Source organism: Pogoniulus pusillus, chromosome 8 (assembly GCF_015220805.1).
Source record: "Pogoniulus pusillus isolate bPogPus1 chromosome 8, bPogPus1.pri, whole genome shotgun sequence".
Lineage (NCBI taxonomy): Eukaryota > Metazoa > Chordata > Aves > Piciformes > Lybiidae > Pogoniulus > Pogoniulus pusillus.
Window position 1 is genome coordinate 11686465 of NC_087271.1, and position 22842 is coordinate 11709306.

Below are 22842 nucleotides of genomic sequence, written 5' to 3' on the forward strand. Positions count from 1 at the left end.
GCCTCATAGTGCACCAAATGCCTTGGTTTTTACATTGCTTTGAATGACAGTGCTCTTACAGAAACAAATGCTTTCTTCTCTTTGGTTGTGAAAACATATTTGGCCATCTACCCATTGTAGAAGCATTTTAATGGCATAATCTGACCTGCATACCATCAGCAGAGGCATTCAACAAAGTCTCTGCTCAGCATGGTACCTTGAGAGGCATCAGGATTGGGTTAACAGAGCAAGCGTTGATGAGAAAAAGAGGGGAGGCTGCTGCATGAAGGGTGAATTCTCTTGCAGTGAGGCTGGAAAGCCATGTCAGACTGTGTTTCTGCTTTGTCCAGGCTTCGAGGGAACCATCTGCGGGCACAACGTTGACGACTGCCCGAATCACAACTGCCAGAACGGGGGCATTTGCGTGGACGGTGTCAACACCTACAACTGCCGCTGCCCGCCGCAGTGGACAGGTAGGTACTGCAGAAAGGGCTTCTGGCCTTCCTCCAGCCTACAACTGCAGTTACATGTGGCTGAGTGCAGCTCACATCTGTGCCTGGTTATGCAGTCTGGGGGGCAGATGTCAGTGGAACCGTTAAAAGAAAATGGTTTGTATCAAAGCCACCACAATGAAGGGCAATTAATTTCCCATCACACCAGGAGGTGTTACAGGCCTGTGCAGGTACCATCATCCTTGAACTCCACTGTGGTATGGCTGCCAGAGCTGAGCTGCACTTCTGCTTGTGTGGATTACTTTCTAAGAGCATATGCACTTTCCCAAATGCACAAAACGTGGCTTTGCTGTTTACAGGTTTGTGCATGTAAGTGATGTTTTGCTGATGCCTTTGGAGGTGCTTTAAAACTATGATAATGGTCTTCATGTAGATAATAGTAATCATAGAATGGTTTAGAAGTGACCTCAAAGTTCCAATCCCCCGCACTAGTCAGGGACACCTCCCACTAGAACAGGTCACTCAAGGCTTAATCCAGCCTGGCCTTGAACACATCCAGGGAGGGAGCGGCCACAACCTCCCTGGGCAACCTGTGCCAGTGTTTCACCACCCTCCCTGTAGAGAATTCTTTCCTAACATCCAGTCTAAATCTCCTCTCTTCCAGTTTAAACCCATTACCCCTTGCTTGTCATTACAAGACCTTGTAAATAGTCCCTCCCCAGCCTTTTTTAAGGCCCCTTTCAGATACTGGAAGGCCGCAATAAGGTCTCCTCGAAGCTTTCTCTTTTCCAGGCTGAAGAGCCCCAGATCTTGTAGCCTGTTCTCATAGAAGAGATGCTCCAGCGCTCTGATCATCTTCATGGCCCTCCTGGACTTGCTCCAACAGTCCAGTGCCCTCCTTGTGTTGGGGGCTCCAGACCTGTACACAGTGCTCCAGATAGGGTCTCACAAGAGCAGAGTCAAGGGGGAGAATCATCTCCCTTGCCCTGCTGGCCACACTTCTCTTGATGCAGCCCAGACACGGTTGGATGTCTGGGCTGCACCTGCACACTGCCAGCTCATGTAGAGTAATGCTGCTGAGGAATAGGGCAAATCTGAAAGGAGGCATAGGTGGTAGAAAGGGAGGGGAGAAAAGTGTACGTACGGGAAGCTTGCGTTTTTGCTACTATTTTCATGATCTGACTTATTGGGAGTTCTCTGACTGGCAATGACGTTTTTGTTTCATAATTGTGCTTTAGTCTGAGTCTCTCGAGATGGGGGGTGGGGGGGAAGTGTGAATTTCAAGAAAACATTGTGTGTGATGTAAGGAAACAGCTTACAGGAAATTCAGTATCAACTTCAGTCACAAAATGTCTCCATACCTCAAAAATAAACAAATACCTCTGGTTTTGGAGTGGTGTGTTGGTTTTTTTTTTTTTGTCATACTAGTCATTTTTAGCTGGCATACTTTTTCAGTTGGGTATAGTTTTGCTCTTCTTTCAAAAGCATAGGTAAAAAAACCACCAGCCTTAAAAACAGAAAACAGATACAGACTGTTTGTGATGTCTTTTTTTCCCCTCTGTATAGTAAATTGGGGTAGTTGTTTTGGAGCTAAGCTTGAGGTAGCTTCTGGGATTCTGAAGAAGCTTCAGCACATTTTCCTCTGTATCTAGCAATATTATGGTTGAAACCAGAACATCTGTAGCGATTGTTAGTTCAGATAAATGTGCTGTGAAGGAGTTTTGACTGCAAGAGAACAGAGGTTTCATGTTCTGCCTTTCGTCTGCAGAAAGCATTGTTCTCATTATAGACCAGTTGTCATTAAGTGCAAAGGAGGCTGCCAGTCAAAACCCCTCATTAACTTAAAAAATAAATTCTTAAATGAAGTTAAAACCACATAAAAGAATGAACTGGAACACTACTTGCACAGCTCTTTGAAACTAGGTATAAATAGGAGAAAATGAGCCCTTCCCTTAATGAGCAAGTATCTTTGCTTCTGTGCTACTTCTCTATGCCCATATAGCCTGCAAAAAGTGAAACCTGCAAAGAACAGCATAAAGACAGCATCGGTACAGAGCCAACAACTCTTTAATAACCCCCAAAATCTTACTCCATGCCACAGAAATTGCAAGCTTTTTTATGACTTCTAGCAGCTGTCAGTAATAAATTAATCTCAGGCTTATTCCTGAAGCACAGAGGATGTGATGGATCATGATTGTGTACAAGGTTGGTATATAGCCCACACGGGATTGTTTTGCTTTGCAGAGGCATTGTAAATTTAGCTTGCCTCATAGGATTTGGGTGGATAGCTGCTGCCAACTAGGAATGACTTTTGCAACTCACCTGGAAGGGATCTTGGTGGTAGGAGGCTGTGATTCTGTTTGGTTTTGTGGTAGATTGTCTCTCTGATTAGCTACTGAAGTTCTTTACTAGTGCAGTTGTGGCGGTTCCCTCTCTGAGCCTCTTACACTCATACTGACTCTTACGCTTCAACTGGCTGGCATGGGGAGAAATTGTTAAACCTACCTCATGGCCTAGTCTTGTGCCATCTTTGTTCTGTGTGGACAGCCTCTCCAGAAAATGTTGTGTGAGTGGAGGATGCTTCCTTTTCCAAGTTTTCCCTGAAGAGAGGGGAACCCTCCTGCAAGCCTCATGTTCTTGTGGCTCTCTCAAGCAATTTTACAGAATGGGCTTTCTGAGAATTTCCCTTCTTTTGTGGTGAAGTTAAGGTTTATCAGTGCAGCAGTGGGCTTGGATGGTCGCATCTGAAGGATGTCAACTTTCGAGAGCTGAAGAACTGTGTTAGTTTGGAACTCAGTCTGGCCTCACTGTTTGCACACCAGGAGCTTGGCTGTTTGAACAATGAGCATTAGAGCTTTTGGGCAGCTGAACTGTTGTGTCTGAAATGAGTGCTGATAGTTTCTGATAGTCATTCCTCTGCAGTGTGACTGATCGGAGTGTGTCTGGCAGCTGAAGGCTTGCAGTGGCAGTGGAGGGCTGTGTTTGAAGCCATCTCCATGTTGCTTTACTTGAAAGCCAGGGTGGTGAAACAGTCTTGGCTGGGTGACCTTTAAGAATTTGCTTATTGTATCTCTGATACTCACTTTGCCCAACAAATATGTAGGCAGCTGATATCCCACAACACTCCAAAGTTCTGCTCAGCTCCACAGGGAATGGGCTGCCTGGGGAGGTGGTGGAGTCGCCGTCCCTGGGGCAGTTCAAGGCAAGATTGGACGTGGCACTTGGTGCCATGGTCTAGCCTTGAGCTCTGTGGTAAAGGGTTGGACTTGATGATCTGTGAGGTCTCTTCCAATCCTAATAATACTGTGATACTGTGACTGCAGCCATACAGAGCAAGTCATCTCAAGGCCTCTTGTTCTAATGTGGTCCTTCAGGTCATCCCAGAAGGGACTCTGCTCTGTTATCTCAGTAGTGTTTTCTTAAAAGAAGCTTATTTCTCTGAGTGGACTTGAATCTCTTTCCTGACTAAGAAGGTGCAGGATAAAAGTACACACCCATCTTGGAGACCTGAGGGGTGACACTGAGACAGGGTGCAGAACAGGGGAGGTGCTAGACTAGATCTGAGACAAGAGATGGCTTAATACAAGATTAAACTGCAGCTAGTGCTGACAGGAGTAAACTATAATTGAAAAGCGTAAAGCTACTTGGTAACAAGGAAATGTTTTGTAGGTGCAGGTCCATGCTTTGCCCGAATGTGGGTTTATAATGTTGTAAATGATCTCTAAGGTAAGTGAAGAGGGGAGAGTTGAGCAAACAATTCTTCTGAAGTCTGTCCTGATAAATATTTGTAGCCCAACAGTGTTGAACTGAGAGTGAACACTTCAGGAAATCAAAAGCTTCCAGTGAGACCTTGAGCTTAGGGGACATTGTGTGCTGCTTAAAAAACAAGGGCCCAGATCTGCATGTTTGAAAGTCAAGTGCCAGCCAAAACTGAAAGGATGTGAAGTTCTCTACAAGTGCTTAGCAGTGTGGGTGTGCTGACTTCAGAACAGTTCTCCTGCAGTCTCTTCTTTCAAACACTTATTTGTCAATTAATCTTGAGAAAACTGAAATGGATCTGTTTGCAGTTTTAGTCTCTAATCATTCTTCAGGCTGCGGATGGTGATCTGGGTGGTAGTTAATACAGTTTGTGCTTTGCCGCAGGAGAAACCAGTCAGAATCATGGAATTATAACCAGGTTGGAAAAGACCTTTGAGATTGAGTCCAACCCAACACCTTCTAATTAACTGGATGAGGCACTTAGTGCCATGGTTTAGTCTCCTTTTAAACATCTCCAGGGATGGTGACTCCACCACCTCCCCTGGGCAGTCCTGGTCCCCGCTAGAAAACTCAAGGAGCTGTACTGCATTAATATGAGAGAGTTTTGTGTACAGTCATATTGAGGCATCCTTTACTGAAACTGAATCTGACCCAGTTCCTTTTGGTGACCATCTGCTTCTTGCAATTCCATGACAGGTGCTAAGCTATACCTGTTTTTTTTAAAGCATTTTTTATTCTGCTTGCTACTGGAATCCAGCTTTTGAGAGGCTGATTTTGGTCCTACTGCCTACCTTTCAGACAGAGATCACTATTCTTTTGTGGTTTTTTTTTGTTATTGTTAAAGTGCTCACTTTTTCTTTCTCATTTTGCTGATTTTCCCCTTTCCCTCCCCCCCTCCAAAAAAAAAAAGCAGGTTAAAATAGGCACAGTGCCTTGGAGATTCAGATTCAGCTCCCAAGCCTGGCTTTGGCCACCTGTGGTTTGTTCTGAAGCCTGCAGATAGGGATGTAAATGAGTGTGGTTTGCATCCAGTCCCTTATGGAAAGGCTTTAATTTTTTGCAAGAATGGGTACTTCGAGGTGGCAAGCTGAGAAATGGGGACTCTATTTATAGCCAGCACTCTCTGAGCTTTTGTGAGGCCCTGGGAGATGTACCTGGTTGATTCTGTGATATTCTGTGATACAGCTGTGCCACGCTGGCTCTCCTCACCTGAAAACTTGTTTAAAGTAGTAGGGATATGAGATTTTGGGAGGGTTATTTAACTGTCCAGTTGGAAGAAAGCAGTTGATCCACTGAAGTGTTGATGGCTCTGGCCTGTGTCTGTCATTAGGGTAGAAGATATCTCCTTGTAGATCACTCATAAATGGCAGCAGCACTTCAGGAAGCCTAAAGAGAGAAGAAACATCAAGGTAGACACCAGCAAAACACCGTCTGTGGCCATACTTCCTCTATATGGCAGTCAGCTGCTGGTTAAGTCGTATCTTCCTAGGAGAGGAGCCTCGGCCACCTCCCTGGGCAACCTGTTGAGGTGTTCCAGCAGCCTTCTGGTGCAGAGCTTCTTCCTCACATCCAGTCTAAATCTGCTCTGCTCTGGTTTGAAGCCATTGCCCTCGTCCTGTCCCTGCAGGCATTTGTGATGTTGCCTCTTCAGTGGTGGGTTGAAGGTTGGACTGGATGATCTTAGAGGTCTTTTCCAACCAGTTATGCTCTGTGATTCTGTGATTCTCTGTGAAAATCTTGCCTTTTGGAAACAATGATGAGAAATTCCTGCTGTCACCAATGTTTTTGTTGCCTTCAAAGTTCTCCTGTTTCATATGGTTGTAGTGATTGTCAACCTCATACATTTGTAACTGGCAAGACAATCCTGATTATGTTTTGTTGAAACTGCCTCAGGTCTGTCTTCTTACTGAATGTTAACTGATCATTTATTTACTTAAGGGTGACTTTTTCTTGTCCTAGTCTAAATCCTGTCAGAAGCAGTGTTTGCTGTGTCTTTTCAAAGTGTGATGTTGCAGATGTGTAACCAAGCTCACCCTCCCTTGGAAATAGATCAGGATGCCTTTGTGAAAGACTGACACGTGTTTACTCCTCTGTCCGTGGCAGGCCAGGGAATTTGATGTTTTAAGTGTGATTTGAGTCAAATGTAGCCAGAAATCCTCACTAATGCCTGTACTATGTGAAGACTGCTTTATGCTGCTGTTCTGCTGCAGCTGAACCAGCCTGATAGACTCACTGTGGGATAAGGAGGAAGATGTCGTTGCTTCTCCCCATGCTCCCAGCCACTCAACTCTCCTCTTGAGCTGGCTCTTGTATTTGTTGGAGTGTGCCATTAACTCACTAATCACAATGTCAGAGGTTGGAAGGGACCTCCAGAGATTGAGTCTAACCCCCTACCAAAGCAATATTAGCCAGGGTAGTCTGCACAGGAATGCATTCAGGTGGGTTTTGAAAGTCTCCAGACATGACTCCACAACCTCTCTGGGCAGCCTGTTCTAGTGCTCTGTTACCCTCACTGTAAAGAAGTTTCTCCTTGAGGTGAAACCTTCTATGTTCCAGTTTGTATGTTCCTAAAAAAATCTGAGCCAGCAGCTTTTTTCTGCTTGGTCTGGATCAGGATCAGGAATCAAAATTCACTGAGTGGTCTTGTGGATGAATGGATACAGAACAAGTGATGGCAGTGCAGGGATGTAACATGTGGAAGGTCAGGTTGTCCTTCCATAGGACACCATGAAGCCATCTGGGAATTCAAAGGCTACTTGTTCATCCCACACTGTAAGCCTTATAAAGAAACAAGGCTTTATTTAAAGTGCACCTTTTTACTCTGCTGATTGAACCTGCAAAGCTTTGTGTCTAGAGAGATAACTTAGAGAATTTGGGTACTGAAGTGATGTGGTGAACAATATAAAATGCTGTAAATGCTTTTGTTGTCCTTGGCTGAGAGAGAGACTCTTAGCTCACTGTGAAAAGTTTGCAGTGTTTCAGAGGATTGTCAGGAGTCTGCTTTTGGCCCAAATCACTTTTTTGGGAAAGTCTCACAGCAGATGTTGCATCCTTCATTGAGCTAAGCCCTTTGCAGACTTTGCTCCTGATGTGCTGTGTCAGGAATTGTGGGGTGAGTCTCTGGGTTCAGGGGACACACTGGGTCCGTGCTCAGGTGGGTTTTAGAGGCATTACATTATAGTGCTTCAGTAGCAGGCTTGGCCTGCTTGCCTTTTTCTGTGATTTCTGCTCTGTGGCTGAGAAGGTGAGACTCCCATGGCTCTCCTATTTGTTTAGGCTTTGTCTTGCCCTGAAAAGGGGGCTCCAGCGAACTGTATGTTTTAAGATCTAGGCAACCTTTGTCTCAAAGGAAGCGCAGTGTGCTAACAGCTGACTCCACCAAATAACTCCAGCACTGGGAGTTAGCTGAAGGAGCAAATGTTTGTCTTGAGCAGAGCAACCTTTTCAGGCAGGGGGGCTGTGCTTTTTAATTAAAAAAGCTGTTAGCTTGGTCATATGCTCTTAAACACTAGCACAAGGGTTACTCTTTCTGCAGAGCTTTAGGCAGGAATTTTCAAAGAAGAGGGGTAAGGATTCAATTCCTATTTAATTAGAGCAATATTTGTTCCCTACCTTGGTTTTCTTTGAAAATCCCTGCCTTAAACTCTGGTCAGATGTGACTTTTCTTTGCTAAGAAGGGAGGATAAACATCAAAAGGCTAATGTTTAACATTTTTAGGTGAGATTGTATGCCCTCCTATTTTGTGTTTTACAACTTTCTTTGCCAAATACCACTTTCCTCAGCTTCTGTGTCAGAGTAGACAGCTAACAAGTCAGGTTACCTTAACATCCAAAAAATACTGCCTTACTGGAATGCTGTGCTACATTGAAGCTAGCTAGAATGTTTTGGTGAGAAGAGAAGAACTAGATTACAGGCTGTGAAAGGGAAACAGTGGTGATGTCTGCTTCACTCATAGGCTTGCTGAGAGGTATAAGAACAAGAATCCAAATATAGATAAGGGAGTTGCACTTCTTCCTGGGACCTCTGGGCTGCACTTCTCTCTAGCCTCTCTGCCATCTCTCTGATTAACCCACTTTGCTTCCTAACCCCCTGGCTGAACCTCCATTCTTCCTTGGGACTGGGGTAAGGTTGAGAGGGGTGGGAGAAGGTGGAAGGGTGGTTGGGAGCCCCTCCTGGGGACTCAGTTTTCTGGGAGGGCTGTTGTGTTTCTGTATTACCTTTTACCTTGTATATTTCTGCATATAACTGTATATACTGTAAATATCTACTTGAATATGGAGCTAATCTGTAAATATAAGCTTCATTCAAATTTCCAGACCCAGCTGAGTCTAGTCTGGGTGATTTCCAAAGTGGGGAGCGGCTAACACCCAAACCACCACAAATGCTTAGAGGCTTGAAGTGTAGAGGAACTGACTGACACTAGGTGACTTTGGGCCATAAATTCTGGAGACTTTCAAGCCCAGTCTGAATGTGTTTCTGTGTGGCCTGAGCTAGATTCTATGGTCCTGCTCTGGTGGGGGGGGGGGGGGAGGGGGGGGTGTTGGACTTGATCTATGGAGGTCCCTTCCAACCCCTGGCATCCTGTGAACATGCTAGTCTCTGAAATGATGGGATAGACATCCCTGCTATTTTCTGTGGAGTATTGATACCTGCTTGGGAGCACTGTCAGGGGCACACTCTTTTCTGGTTCTGTGTGGCATACACATACGTTGTGTTGAAGTTCCGCCTCAACACAAGGGGGAACTTCTTTACTGTAAGGGTCACAGAACACTGGAATAGGCTTCCCAGAGAGGTTGTGGGGTTGCCTTCTCTGGAGACTTTCAAGGCCTGTCTGGATGTGTTCCTCTGTGATCTGTGTTAGATAGTATTGTCCTGCTCTAGCAGGGGACTCGATGGTCTCCTTGTGTCCCTTCCAACCCCTAACATCCTGTGATCCTGTGAACATGCAAAGAGCAGTCTTTACCTTGGTGTCAGTGCGAGGAGACTGGGTCAGGCTGCTGTGAGAAGTGCTGTTGTCTTTCCCAGTGGTGTAGCAGTGGCAAACTTCCTGGTGCCTTTCCAGACTTCATTAAGAAGCATCGTAGCCTTTTTGGTACTGGCTGAGATCTGCTGAACTTGGTAAGTTGGTTGGTGATTTGCTGACATTACAGTAGTATCTCCAAGAGGCATCTCTCTGAAGGAGGCAGAGAGGGATTATCATTCCTTTCCTTCCTTCATATTTGAACTGGCAGATACAAAAGGATCAGGGAGCATGTGGCAGCCTCAGGAGCTGGCAGCTCTTAAGTCTGAGTGTAGAGATGATTTGAAGCACCAGACATAAATTAATCTTATTGTGGATGTTGTTTGTTTCTCTCGTGCTGTGCAGAGCAGGACTATTTCAGAGGCATGACAGCTTACACTCTCAGTACCTGATCCAGTATGGACTCTGAACACCTGCCACAACCTTCTGTGTTTTTTGTGCAAACCTTGGTTAGGAGGTAGCTGTAATAAAACACTTGAGGTGTCAACAGCTGAACTAATCTGATGACAGAATGAAAGCATGCGATTTAGACCATGCTACTGTCTCTTGCCCTGCACATCTGGGGACTTTCTGGACCAGGAGGTACTCTTTGCCATCAGGTGTGCCAAATAATCTCTTGTGGAGCTGTCTTTTTTAGTACATCTCGCATGTGTTTGGCACTAAACCAAAACCGGCTGGTCCACTCTGGTGAGGCTGGGTTGGTAGTCTGCTCTCAAAGAGCTCATCCAATAGGTAACAGTTGCTTCATCTGCACCTAGCTTGTTCTGGCAGTTTCTGTCCCTTCCCTTTGTACTTAGAATGAGGTGATTTGTCTCGGGGTAATTACTGAAGATGTGTTGTTGAGATAGCTCGAGAATATGAAGCTTTTATTGTAAGGTTTGGCTGCAACTGTTAGGTTTGGGTTTTTTGCCTTGCAGATCTTTTCAGTTGTTAGGTATTTCCCTGACTCACTGTTTTTTTTTGTTCTAAGAGGAGGTCAAGTGAAGGAGAAAACGGAGAGCAGCTTGGTAATATGTGTGTCCTTTGGATTATTTCTCTGCCCTGCAGCTGTCCCCAGTCAGTTCACCTATGACTACCACATTTAGACCAATCTGCCATTAGAGCTTCATTAAGAATTTTCAGTAAACTTTGGTCTGTTCATTCATATTGCTACCTCTGAACTGAAGAGCTCTGTCAGGACTACCCTTTCTACCCAGTAGTCTGTGGAGAGCATTTTAGGGCAGTATTTAATGGATCAGGGCATGTGTAAGTCTCCTAAAGCCCTGAGTTTTGTATCTGGGGGTTGTAAAATCCCTTGTAAAAGCTCATTAGTTCCACTACATGCTTCCCAGTGTGGTTATGAAATTAAACTCTCTTCTCCACCATATCAACCTAAAACAAACACAGATGTTTACTCTGCTCACTAAAATTGTAGTTTCATCTTCGATTGTTCTAATTCTGTATTAAGCTTTTAAAAGTTACAATACCTTGGATGGCATTTGACAGTGCCCAAGATACAGCAGATCTGTTGAAAACAAACCCAAAAACCCAGCACTTGTGAGTTGGGAATGGCTGCTACTGATGTGCTGCTCTGAGGGGAAGGAGCACTCTGAGAGCTGTGATGCCTCTCACTTACAGAACTCCTGCAAGGGAAAAAGAGATATTTGGCTTTGTCCCTTTCTTCAAGGCAAACTACTTGCAACTGGGGACACCTTCTGCAAATTTAAACAGTGTGGTCCACTGTGTTCTCTGTGTGCCTGAAGCTCTCCTTGGAGTTGAAAGCTGTAGTCCTATCCATCAGATTGCTTGCAGGGAGATGTGAAGTTGGCTGCTTCAGAGGGTCTGGAATTTGGGTGTGAATTGGACATCACACCCAAGACCCCTTTCTGTCAGGGTTACCTGCTCATTGCTCCCCTTGTGCTTGTCTGAGTAAAGGTGGTGTTTCTTTCAGGGGAGTTTCAAGCTTCGAGATGCTTTGTGTAAATTGCCTAAGTGATCAAATAGTTTCTCTTGTATCCTTTCCCCCCTTGCAGTAATGTGTATATGCTTTTTATCATCCTCTTTCTCCATTCGTGGTTGCATTGTAAGTCTCTTAGAAAATTCTTCTCTCCATTGTCTTGATTCAGAAGTGGTGGTGGCTTCTCTCCTGCAAAACATATTCCGGACTAAGGCTATGCTGCTGCTATTACACAACAACTGTTTGCATTAGTTAAGTCTTCCTCGTAGTCAAATGTCTCGTCGGCGATGTTTGCTTTGTTGATTAAAGCTGTGATTGAGCAGAGATCCCTGCTGAACTCTTCCAGGGAAGCCAAAGTGTTTCCTCAAGGAGTGACTAACCTAAACCTTCTGCAACAAGCCTGTTTGCCTTTGTATTTTGCTTGGCGTTTGTGCATCAAGTCTTGCCTGCTGTGGCACTGCTCAGCCCCTTGGCTTGGCTGAAGCTGAAATTCTCTGGCTTCTTCCTCTTGGATAGTGTTACTTTGTTAAAGATAACACTGCCTACTGTTCCTCTCCTTCCAGGCCATTAATTAAATGCCTTAGCATCTGCATGTGTCCAGCAATTGTAACTTATATGGGTGATTCTGTGGGTTGAGATGAATGTTTTCACAAATACACAGTTCATAAGCGTGGGAAAGAAGGTTTGTGGGGTTTGGCTTTGGGTGGTTTTTGTTATTTTGATTTTTTGGTCTTTTTTTACAAATGCCACTTCACTAGAAGGTTTGGTGGTTCCATGCAGTTCTTCCTTTTGCTTTTCCATTGGCTAAGGAAATGGAGCCTTGACCTGGCTGCCTAAATGCTTTGGCTTATGCAGTCACAGGATATTAAGGGTTGGAAGGGACCTTCAGAGACAACTGAGTCCAAACCTCTGCTACAGCAGGGCCATAGAATCTAGCTCAGGTTGCACAGGAACACATTCAGACAGGTCCTGAAAGTCTCCAGAGAAGGAGACTCCACAGCCTCTCTGGGCAGCCTGTTCCAGTGCTCCGTGACCCTTACAGTAAAGAAGTTCTTCCTCACATTGAGGTGGAACTTCCTGTGCTGTGGTTTATATCCACTTCCCCTTTTCCTACCACAGGGCACAACTGAGCAGAGTCTGTCCTCGCCCTCTTGACCCCCAGCCCTCAGATATTTATAAACCTTGATTAGATTCCCCTCTAAGTCTTCTCTTTACCAGACCAAAGAGCCCCAGGTCCCTCAGCCTCTCCTCATAGGGTGGTGCTCCAGCCCCTTCATCTTTGTAGCCCTCAGTTGGTCTCCTTCAAGTATCACAGTATCATCAGGGTTGGAAGAGACCTCACAGATCATCAAGTCCAACCCTTTACCACAGAGCTCAAGGCTAGACCATGGCACCAAGTGCCACGTCCAATCCTGCCTTGAACATCCCCAGGGACGGCGACTCCACCACCTCCCCGGGCAGCCCATTCCAGTGTCCAATGACTCTCTCAGTGAAGAACTTTCTCCTCACCTCCAGCCTAAATTTCCCCTGGCGCAGCCTGAGGCTGTGTCCTCTCGTTCTGGTGCTGGCCACCTGAGAGAAGAGAGCAACCTCCTCCTGGCCACAACCACCCCTCAGGTAGATCCCTGTCTCTCCTGAACTGGGGAGCCCCAGACTGAATGCAATATTCCAGGTGAGGTCTCACCAGGGCAGAGTAGAGGGAGAGGAGGACCTCCCTTGATCTGCTGGACACACTACTTTTAATGGACCCCAGGATCCCATTGCCCATTTTGGCCAAAAAAAAAAAACCTTTCTGTCCCAAACAAAAAAAGTCGATGCAGGCATTTTCCTTGTGCTACAAGAAAGGACTGGACAAAGATGTGTCCTTCCCTAGCCAGCTGTGGGGTCTGTTAGCCAGCGCACTGAACAAACACACAAGTGGTTAGAGTGGGGAAGAAACTGTGAGGTCCTTTGTGGTGTGGCACTTGCTAACCTTCTGTCACAGAGTCATATATATATACACACACACTAATGCTTGTTCTTGCCTCATGGGCTTCAGAGTCTTGATAAGATGCTGTTCACCTTCTCACTTAGTAGTCCTTTGAAACATGAGCCATGCTTGCTTCAGCTGCATTGATCATGCCCAAAACCCACATAACATACTTTAGAATACTTTGTGAGTTAAACTACTCTTTTGGAGATTTCCTGTCTAGATGTGGTCCATAGCTTCCCAGGTAGCCCTTGCAAGAGAGCTGGTGAGGTCTTCCCTCTGTACTGGGGTGCTAGCCCAAAATAAATGACAAACTTGGTGTGAGATACAGAGAGAATGGAAGCATAAGAAGCTCTTGCTCCTTGGAACCTGATACTGTTCCTCCATTAAGTCTCTTAAGACCTCGATGACCAGTTTGTGATTCTTACTGGATTGTCTTTCCCTTTCAGTCTCACTACACATTTAAGATACTCTGACTTCCAGTTCAGTCTGAGTCCAGCACTGTTACGGTTGTGATTTTGAGAGAAGTGGACAATGCTGTCTCCTCCCAGCTCAGTTTTCAAAGGACTAGGGTTTTTTTTTGTTTAGTTGTTTTGTGGTACAGAAAGGTATTTGTGTCCTTCGTCCTGCTAAATGGTTTTAGTGCTTAAGGTCTCCTGTTGGGATCTTTGGCCTCTGATATTGCAGCCGTGCATCAGCAGTCTTTCCTGCTGGAGAGCTATGAAGAGGCCAATGGAACTTTCTCCTTTACAGAAGTCTGCTGTGCCGAAGAGGAAGACCTCGGAATGAACTGGCTGAAGGTTCTGCATTTAGCTACAGGATCAGTGCAGTTGGAACTGGGCTTTATGCAAAGCCTGTGTGGTTTGGTAGGGTCAGCTTTTGGAGGTGTCTGTTGCTGCCAGGGTTGTGGTTTTGGTTTCTTATTTGCTCTAGCTAATGCCCTTAGGATTGTATTCATTTTGTGCTGTTACAGAATCACAGAATTGTCAGGGCTGGGAAGAACCTCAAAGATCATCCAGATCCAGCCAGGGACACCTCACACTAGATCAGATTGCTCAGAGCCACATCCAGCTTGGCCTTAAAGGTCTCCAGGGATGAGGCTTCCACCACATCCCTAGGCAACTTGTTCCAGTGTCTCACCACTCTCATGGTGAAGAACTTCTTCCTAATATCCAATCTGAATCTAACCACTTCTAACTTTGCTCCATTCCCCCTATCACTACCTGACACCCTCCCCAGCTTTCCTGTAGGCCCCCTTCAGATACTGGAAGACCATAATAAGTTCTCCTTGGAGCCTTCTTTTCTGCAGTCTGAGCAACCCCAACCTTCTCTGTCTCCATAGCAGAGGTGCTCTAGCCCTTGTTGCCTTACCTTTTTGTTCTTAAAATCCTCTAGGAGAAGAGTCTGAGTGCTATAACTAGAAGTGTTTTGAACCACTGCATTCAAAGTCTGCTTAAAGAGAAGCTCCCTGGGTTCCTTTCCAGTTCCTGCTGGTCTGAAAATGAGAGCAATCAGAGCTGCAAAGTTGTCTGTCTTACTCCATGTGATTCTTCTAAGGGCAAACATACAGGAAGTAACTTTAGTTTCATAGTGGACTAAAAGTGCTAAGAGTTGAAGGCTGTTCCTTTTGTCTGCTTCTGGTTTTCAATTTTGGAATACCACATGGACTAAGCTGTTTACTTTGAACAAGGTCACTTAGAACCTGAATTGGCATTTTGCTGATTTCTCAGGCTCTGCAGCTATCAAGGTCAGGTTAGACTTTTATTATCTTCTTGGAGTAATTTATGTTTCCTTTCTAGTTGTCTTTCATATGAATGTTTCTACCTTTCTCTAAGAGAGTGTGCAGTTGGTGTATTTGTGCTTGCCTTCACTATTTCACCCTATACTTACTGTGCTTCTAGAAGTGTAATTGAAACTAGCAAGAGCACAATAAAAGAAATCCCCTCCAGAAACTTGCAGCTGAAATGCCTCCCTACAGCTACATGAACTGACTTTGAGCTAGAGGAGCTACATCTTTCAGAAGCACTAATGGTACTGAGATGCATACTGCACTGTGCATTTCATAATGGAGTTTGCACTTGGAAGTTCAGTCTCAGTTATGTGAATGGGAGATCTGGGTCTTCCTAGGCCTGTTTAAGCAGTACAACACAAGCTTTCCAAGGACATATGGTTCAGTTACAATGCAGTTCAAGTGACATCCTGTAAGTAAACTGTTGCAGAGATCATAGAATCAGTGCTGGGCCCCATCCTCTTTAACATCTTCATAGATGATCTGGATGAGGGCATGGAGTCAGTCATCAGCAAGTTTGCAGATAACACTAAGCTGGGGGCAGATGTGGCTGGGTTGGAGGGCAGAAGGGCTCTGCAGCGGGACCTTGACCGCCTGGACAGATGGGCAGAGTCCAAGGGGATGGCATTCAATAGCTCCAAGTGCAGGGTGCTGCACTTTGGCCACAACAACCCCATGCAGAGATACAGGCTGGGGTCGGAGTGGCTGGAGAGCAGCCAGACAGAGAGGGATCTGGGGGTACTGATTGATACCTGCCTGAACATGAGCCAGCAGTGTGCCCAGGTGGCCAAGAGAGCCAGTGGCATCCTGGCCTACATTAGGAATGGTGTGGTCAGCAGGAGCAGGGAGGTCATTCTGCCCCTGTACTCTGCACTGGTCAGACCACACCTTGAGTACTGTGTTCAGTTCTGGGCCCCCCAGTTTAGGAGGGACATTGAGATGCTTGAGCGTGTCCAGAGAAGGGCGACGAGGCTGGTGAGAGGCCTTGAGCACAGCCCTACGAGGAGAGGCTGAGGGAGCTGGGATTGGTTAGCCTGGAGAAGAGGAGGCTCAGGGGAGACCTTATTGCTGTCTACAACTACCTGAGGGGTGGTTGTGGCCAGGAGGAGGTTGCTCTCTTCTCTCAGGTGGCCAGCACCAGAACGAGAGGACACAGCCTCAGGCTGCGCCAGGGGAGATTTAGGCTGGAGGTGAGGAGAAAGTTCTTCACTGAGAGAGTCATTGGGCACTGGAATGGGCTGCCCGGGGAGGTGGTGGAGTCGCCGTCCCTGGAGCTGTTCAAGGCAGGATTGGACGTGGCACTTGGTGCCATGGTCTAGCCTTGAGCACTGTGGTAAAGGGTTGGCCTTGATGATCTGTGAGGTCTCTTCCAACCCTGATGATACTGTGATACTGTAATCACAGAATTGTCAGGGCTGGAAGGGACCTCATGGGTCATCGAGTTCCAAACCCCCTGCCATGGGCAGGGACACCTCATACTAGATCAGATTGCTCAGAGCCACGTCCAACCTGACTTTAAAGCTACCCAGGGATGGGGTTTCCACCACCTCCCTGGACAACCTCTTCCAGTGTCTCACCAACAACATCCACTTCTAGTTTTGCTCCATTCTCCCTACTCCTGTCACTGCCTGACATCCTAAAGTCCCTCAACAGCTTTCCTGTAGGCCCCCTCCATATCCTGGAAGGCCACAGTAAGGTCTCCTTGGAGCCTTCTCTCCAGATCTACCTAACTTCTCTACCTAACTAACCTGCCAAGGAGAAGTTCTCTGTTTTATGTGTGATACTGAAAGACTTTTGGGTGTGCTGTGAAAAAGTCACTTAGGAGGCTCCCAGGCCAGACAGTACAGTGCAGACATAGGTTGCTAATAATGGAAGCATCATCTCACTTCTTTGCAACACCTGCCCAAAATATTCATCTGTTTCTTCCATTTGCAAAAGGAGTTGAAGAATCTACTGAGGGCAGATCAGCCCTTTCAGGAGGATGAGATGATGTGTGGTCATCCTCCAGTCCCAGTAGGGATTAAGTAATGTTGCTGTTCCTGAAATCCATTTACAATGGATAAAAAATAATAACAAACCAAAGAAACAATATATATATAAATAAAAAAGCCAAACAGCAGCAATAACATCACCACTCCTACATCCAATCATAAAATAAATCCTTCCAAGGGACCTGTGTTGAAGAATTTCAGTATTTATGATTAATCTCATGTTGTTAACATCTAAGATTCTAAAACAACATGCAACTAATCATTTGCTATCTAGACAACCCCGACCTCACCAGTCTACCACCACCTAAAACTCTGTGTTTTGAGGACTTTGGGCTGCAGCATGTTTCTTATAGAATACATCTGGTTGGAAGAGACACCTTCAGGATCATTCAGTCCAATCTTTGACCCAGTGCTGAAGGTTCAACACTAAACCATGTCCCTAAGCACCAGCTCCACAGGCTCCTTGAACACCTCCAGAGATGGTGACTCCACCACTGCCCTGAGCAGACCATTCCAATGTTTGAGAACCCTTTTAGTGAATAAATATTTCCTAGCATCCAGCCTGAACTTCCCCTGCCTCAGCTTGAAACCATTTCCTCTAGTCCTGTCACTTGCCACTAAGGAGAAGAGGCTGCCCCCTTCTCATTCCAGCCTCTCTTCAGGTAGATTTAGAGAGCAATGAGGTCTCCCCTCAGCTTCCTCTTCTCCAAGCTGAATCCCCTCAGATCCCTCCGATGCTCCTCATAACCCAGGTGCTTCAGGCTCTTCTCCAGCCTTGTTGCCCTTCTCTGGACCCATTCCAGCACCTCAGTGTCCTTCCTGTAGTGAGTAGCCTAGAATTGAACACAATATTCAAGGTGTGGCCTCACCAGTGCTGAGTACCATGGGGATGATCACTTCAGTTTGGGGGCAAAAAACCCAAACCAACCCAAACAATAAAAAACCCCAACCAAACAGCAGCAAGAACAGGAGTAAAACAAACCCTGAAACAACCAAACAAAAGCCCCTTCCAAAACCTGCACTGAAGAACTACACTATTGAGCATTAACACCCAGAGTATGCTGGGTTGAGGCTGTTCCAGGGAAAGAAAGAAAGAAAATCACTTTTCTGATAAGCAAATAACATCTTGGGTGTTTTTTCTTTCTTTTTTGCTTAAAGGAAGTCAGTTCTGTTGAGTTGTGAGATAGGCACAACTACTAGGAACCGGTCTGAGATAGCTGAGGCTGTTCAGTTTGGTTACTGATAAGCTAGTATCAAAAGCTAATGAACAAATGACTTCTATTATGACAAATGCAGGGGTTTATTTCTTCATAGTGTAGAGAGCTGTGTTTTGCAGATAACGATATGAAGTGTTAGGTTTCCCCCCAGCTGTTTTACTAAGTCAGTTGGGAAGTGATGATTTTATTCAGAAAGCTCTGCTGTAATTAGCATTACTGGTGAAACTTTATTGTGTTTTTACAGCCATAAAACCTGTTCTTGAAGTAGTCAATTGTCAGGGCTGGAAGGGACCTCATGTATCATCTAGTTCCAACCCCCCTACCATGGGCAGGGACACCACACTAGATCAGGCTGCTCAGAGCCACATCCAGCCTGGCCTTAAAGACCTTCGAGAATGAGGCTTCCACCACCTCCCTGGGCAACCTGTTCCACTGACTCAGCACTCCCATGGTGAAGAACTTCTTCCTAGCATCCAATCTGAATCTACCCACTTCTACTTCTGCTCCATTCCCTCCCTCCCCAGTCCTGTTGCTACCTGACACTCTAAAAAGTCCCTCAGCAGCTTTCCTGTAGCCAACTTCAGATACTGGATGTCACAATAAGGTCTCCTTGGAGCCTTCTCCTCTCCAGACTGAACAGCCCCAACTCTCAGTCTGTCTCTATAGCAGAGGTGCTCTAGACCTCTGATCATCCTTGCAGCCCTTCTCTGGGCATGTTCCAGCATGTCCAGATCCTTCTTCTAATTAGGGGCTCCAGAACTGGATACAGTACTCCAGGTGGGGTTTCACCAGAGTGGAGCAGAGGGGGAGAATCACCTCCCTTGACCTGCTGGCCACACTTCTCTTGATGCAGCCCAGGATGCAGTTGGCTCTCTGGGCTGCAAGTGCACACAACAAATTCAGTTGTGCAACTTCTTTTTTTTTTTATAATAATAACAACTTCATTTCTTTACCACTAAGGGAGAAAAAAATCCAGGGGAAAAATTACAGGCCCAAAAGCTAAGATGTTTTGGAGTACTTCGACAAGAAAAGGAATTGTGATTTCAGTGTAGGGAATGGAGGTGGTTAAGACTGAATGTTTTTGCCTTCCTGCCAGCAATAAAGTTTCAGTTCTGTGTATGGGAACAGGGGGCACATCTCTGTGTGTGTGCTCTTGCATCATGATTTCTGGGCTACTAATAAACAAGATGACTGTGTAGCAACATCTAATGTATTTTCAAATTGACAAACCTGAATAAACCAGAACCCAGGCAGACTGGCAGGGAAGATCTGTGGCTTGCTCTTGGATTTCTTCTTCTTGGAATATGAAGGGGAATTCCAGACCAATTTAAATGTGTAACTGATAGAGTAGCTGGAGGTGATGCATGGGAGGATCTTGGTAGCAGTAATGCAATTACATAACAGTCTTGAGCCAAATAATGGAAAGTTGCTGCAAGCCAGTAAGAGAGGTGGTGGTGTCAGCTGGGAGTGGATGAGTGGGGAAGTCACATCAAACAAATCTAATCTTCTCTTATAAAGGGCAATCTTTGGTGCCACTTGCATCGTATCAACATTTAAGGAAGGGTGATAAAAGACAGTTCTTAACATAACAGGGGAGAAATAGTTTATCATAAAGGAGATAGTAGCCTCTGAGCAGTTGTTGTTGACTATGGTTGTACATGTGCCAGCCTGGGAAGAAATTGGCTGATGTGTAGCCATTAGGTTTCATCTGTTCAGAAAACTCCAAATAAGAATGAATGACTTAAAATTTAAGCTAAACAATTTCAGCTTAGAAATAAACCATGCAAATTTAATCAGGAAGGATGAATAAGTGTTGAAACAAAGTACCGATGCAAGTGGTAAGTTCTCCAGATCTTAAGCCAAAAGCAAGATATATTTGGATAAATAAAGGCTTCAGTAAATGTGAATTGCAGAACTGCCTGTGGAGTGGCTGAGGGTTTTGGTGTTCCTTGAAACTGATTTCATGCTTAGTGGTCCAGTGAGGTGCCCAGGGAGGTGGTGGAAGCCCCATCTCTGGAGGTCTTTAAGGTCAGGCTGTATGGGGGTCTGAGCAACCTGATTTACTGTAGGGTGTCCCTGCCCATGGCAGGGGGCCTGGAATCCTTGAGGTCCCTCTCAGCCCTGACATTTCTATGATTCTGTGATTTTCATTAAAGCTCCCTGCAACAACATATATTTGGTTTCTTCCCTCCAATATCCAGTCATTAAAGCATTTTATTAGAGTATTTATTTTGTCTCTGAAAACAAAACAAAACACCAAAACCCAGCAAACCTGAAAAATAACCAAGAAGCAAGAAAGCCCCAACTGTCTGCAGTTGTCTGCAGGAACAAAAAATGAGTATCTTAGGTGGAAGAGTCTCATTTTTTTTCCATCACTCCATAACTACACAGGAAAAACTAAAGTACCCCTGAAAAGGGTTGCTTTGCTGATAGCCTCTTGGCATTGCTTTGGCTGAGATCTTCTGGTGAGGCCACCTTCCCTCCTCTTAGTCCCTCGGGTTGCACCGCAGGCAGCCTTCGTTCTTTCTGCTTCTCACATCCTCACGGGATGTATCATCGTGTACTGCAGGCTGCCTGCTGGTTCTCATACTGTGCCTTTCTAGAGTTATTTGCAGTTCAGCTTCTACTTCAGGGTCATTTAGGGATCCTAGTTGTCTTTGTCTAATTTGATTACAGCATTGTTGGAAGTTCTCAGGCTCAGATGGCTGAGAAATAAGTAGCAATTGAGCTGGACTGCAGCAATTCCCTTGGTTATGTTATCTGCACAAGAATCTTCTTGTCTCTCAGTGTCTAAACTTCTGTTTCTTTCTATCTTTCAGGCCAGTTCTGCACTGAAGATGTTGATGAATGTCAGCTCCAGCCCAATGCTTGTCAAAATGGAGGTACCTGCACCAACCACAACGGAGGCTATGCCTGTGTCTGTGTCAATGGTTGGAGTGGGGACGACTGCAGTAAGAACATCGATGACTGCTTCACTGCCTCCTGTGCTAATGGATCTACCTGCATTGATCGAGTGGCTTCTTTCTCATGCATTTGTCCAGAAGGAAAAGCAGGTAAAGACAGGAGGCTTGAGCAGGTCTGGCACTTAATAGAAGATTCTAGCTGAACTTTATACGTTTGCTCAAAGTGATGTGCTCATTTTATGTACTTGATGACCAAACCAAGACAAAACAAAAGGAAACATGTGGACCATGACCAAAGACCTTTGAAATCTCTGTAGCCTGGGACAAAGAAGTACTTGTATTATGCTGGAAGACAAGCTTAATACAGTTTAGACTGCAGGGAAAACAGATATTTTTCCAGCCCTTAGCAGAGCATATTTTTGCCTGAGAAGTTATGCATGAGGGCGATTTGCTGTGTGCTGCTTACAGTAATTGTACTTAACAGTCTAGAAGGCAACTTTAGGTGGTTTTTGTGTGGTGGAGGGCACCCTTACTGGTAAAGTGCCAAATTTGCTTTCCCAGGGTAGGTAAAAATATGAAGATATGAATTAAAAAAGCAAGCTTCATGTACACCCCTGTCTTGAGCTGTCAGGAAAATTGTTATTCCACTAACAGAGCAGAGTTAATTAACTGCTTCCAAGGGGAGGTTTTGGTGATGGTAAGCCAGTGTCCTTCTACAGAAGTGCTGGAGAGTCCTCTGAAATCACAGACTCTATATTCAAATATAATGTTTTATAAGAGCCTGGTGAAAACCCTGTGGTAGTTCTGTAGGTTGAAGCCTGCTTGATATTGCTCAAGCTTCTGGCTGTGGGAGCCTGAAATACCAGGGCAGAGGATTTGATTGTGTAATGTACAATCTGGCTGCTGTATCTCGCTTTTTTGAATACTCTTTGATGCTTGTCTAGGTCTTCTGTGCCACTTGGACGATGCCTGCGTTAGCAACCCATGCCAGAAGGGTGCTCTGTGTGATACCAACCCTGTGAATGGACACTATATCTGCACGTGTCCTCAAGGCCATAAGGGAGCAGACTGCACCGAGGATGTGGACGAATGTGCAATGGGTGAGTTTGTTTGCTGTTTGTGTGTACTTGAAGGGGGAGTTGTTTGCTTTATGAGCTGCAGAGGGGCAAGAATAGACGTTTTGCCATAGCTTCTCAGCATGAGTGTGACTCCTTGCCTGCTCTCTCTCTCTTTCATTTCAGTGTCTTTAATTTTAATTCTTATGTGAGCCTTGGGATAAAGGGGCTGAGTCAGAGTAACTGTCCATGTTTGTACTCTTAGCCCCTGGAATAGGAAAAGCAGTGAGATGCTAGACCATTCTTCATTGATAAGGATAAGGAATTGGCTGGATGGTTGCATCCAGAGAGTAGTGCTCAAGGGCTTGAAGTCCAGATGGAGAGCAGTGACCAGTGGTGTCCCTCAGGGGTCTGTATTGGGACCTGTGCTGTTTAATACTTTTATCAATGACATAGACAGTGGATTGAGGGCACCATCAGCAGATTTGCAGATGACACTGAGCTGAGTGGTGTTGTTGATATGCCAGAAGGACAGGATGTCATCCAGAGGGATATGGACAAGCTGGAGAGGTGGGCCCAGGTGAACTTCATGAGGGTCAACAAGAGCAATTGCAGGGTCCTGCACCTGGGATGGAAAAATCCTCATGATCAGTACATACTAGGGGAAGAAGTGATAGAAAGCAGCCCTGTAGAAAAAGGCTGGGGATGCTGATGAACGATAAACTGGATATGAGCAGACAGTGTGAGCTTGCAGTCCAGAAGGCAAATCACA

General features: G+C 45.5%; 1 protein-coding gene across 6 annotated transcripts in view; it reads left to right on the plus strand.

Annotated features, from left to right (window-relative positions):
• NOTCH2 (notch receptor 2) overlaps nt 1-22842 on the plus strand; it is a 114846-nt gene that overhangs the window by 36649 nt on the left and 55355 nt on the right. For 4 of the 6 annotated variants that reach the window (XR_010303042.1, XR_010303043.1, XM_064147221.1 and 1 more), the window contains exons 5-7: nt 330-452; nt 20932-21165; nt 21960-22115. Coding sequence is in view for 4 of the 6 variants with exons in the window: in XM_064147221.1 (XP_064003291.1) it covers nt 330-452; nt 20932-21165; nt 21960-22115 (513 nt within the window). In the remaining 2 variants the exon portion in view is untranslated. Of the gene's footprint in view, nt 1-329; nt 453-1208; nt 1614-20931; nt 21166-21959; nt 22116-22842 lie in introns of those variants that run through there. The other 2 variants (XM_064147222.1, XM_064147223.1) reach the window with 2 other exon arrangements.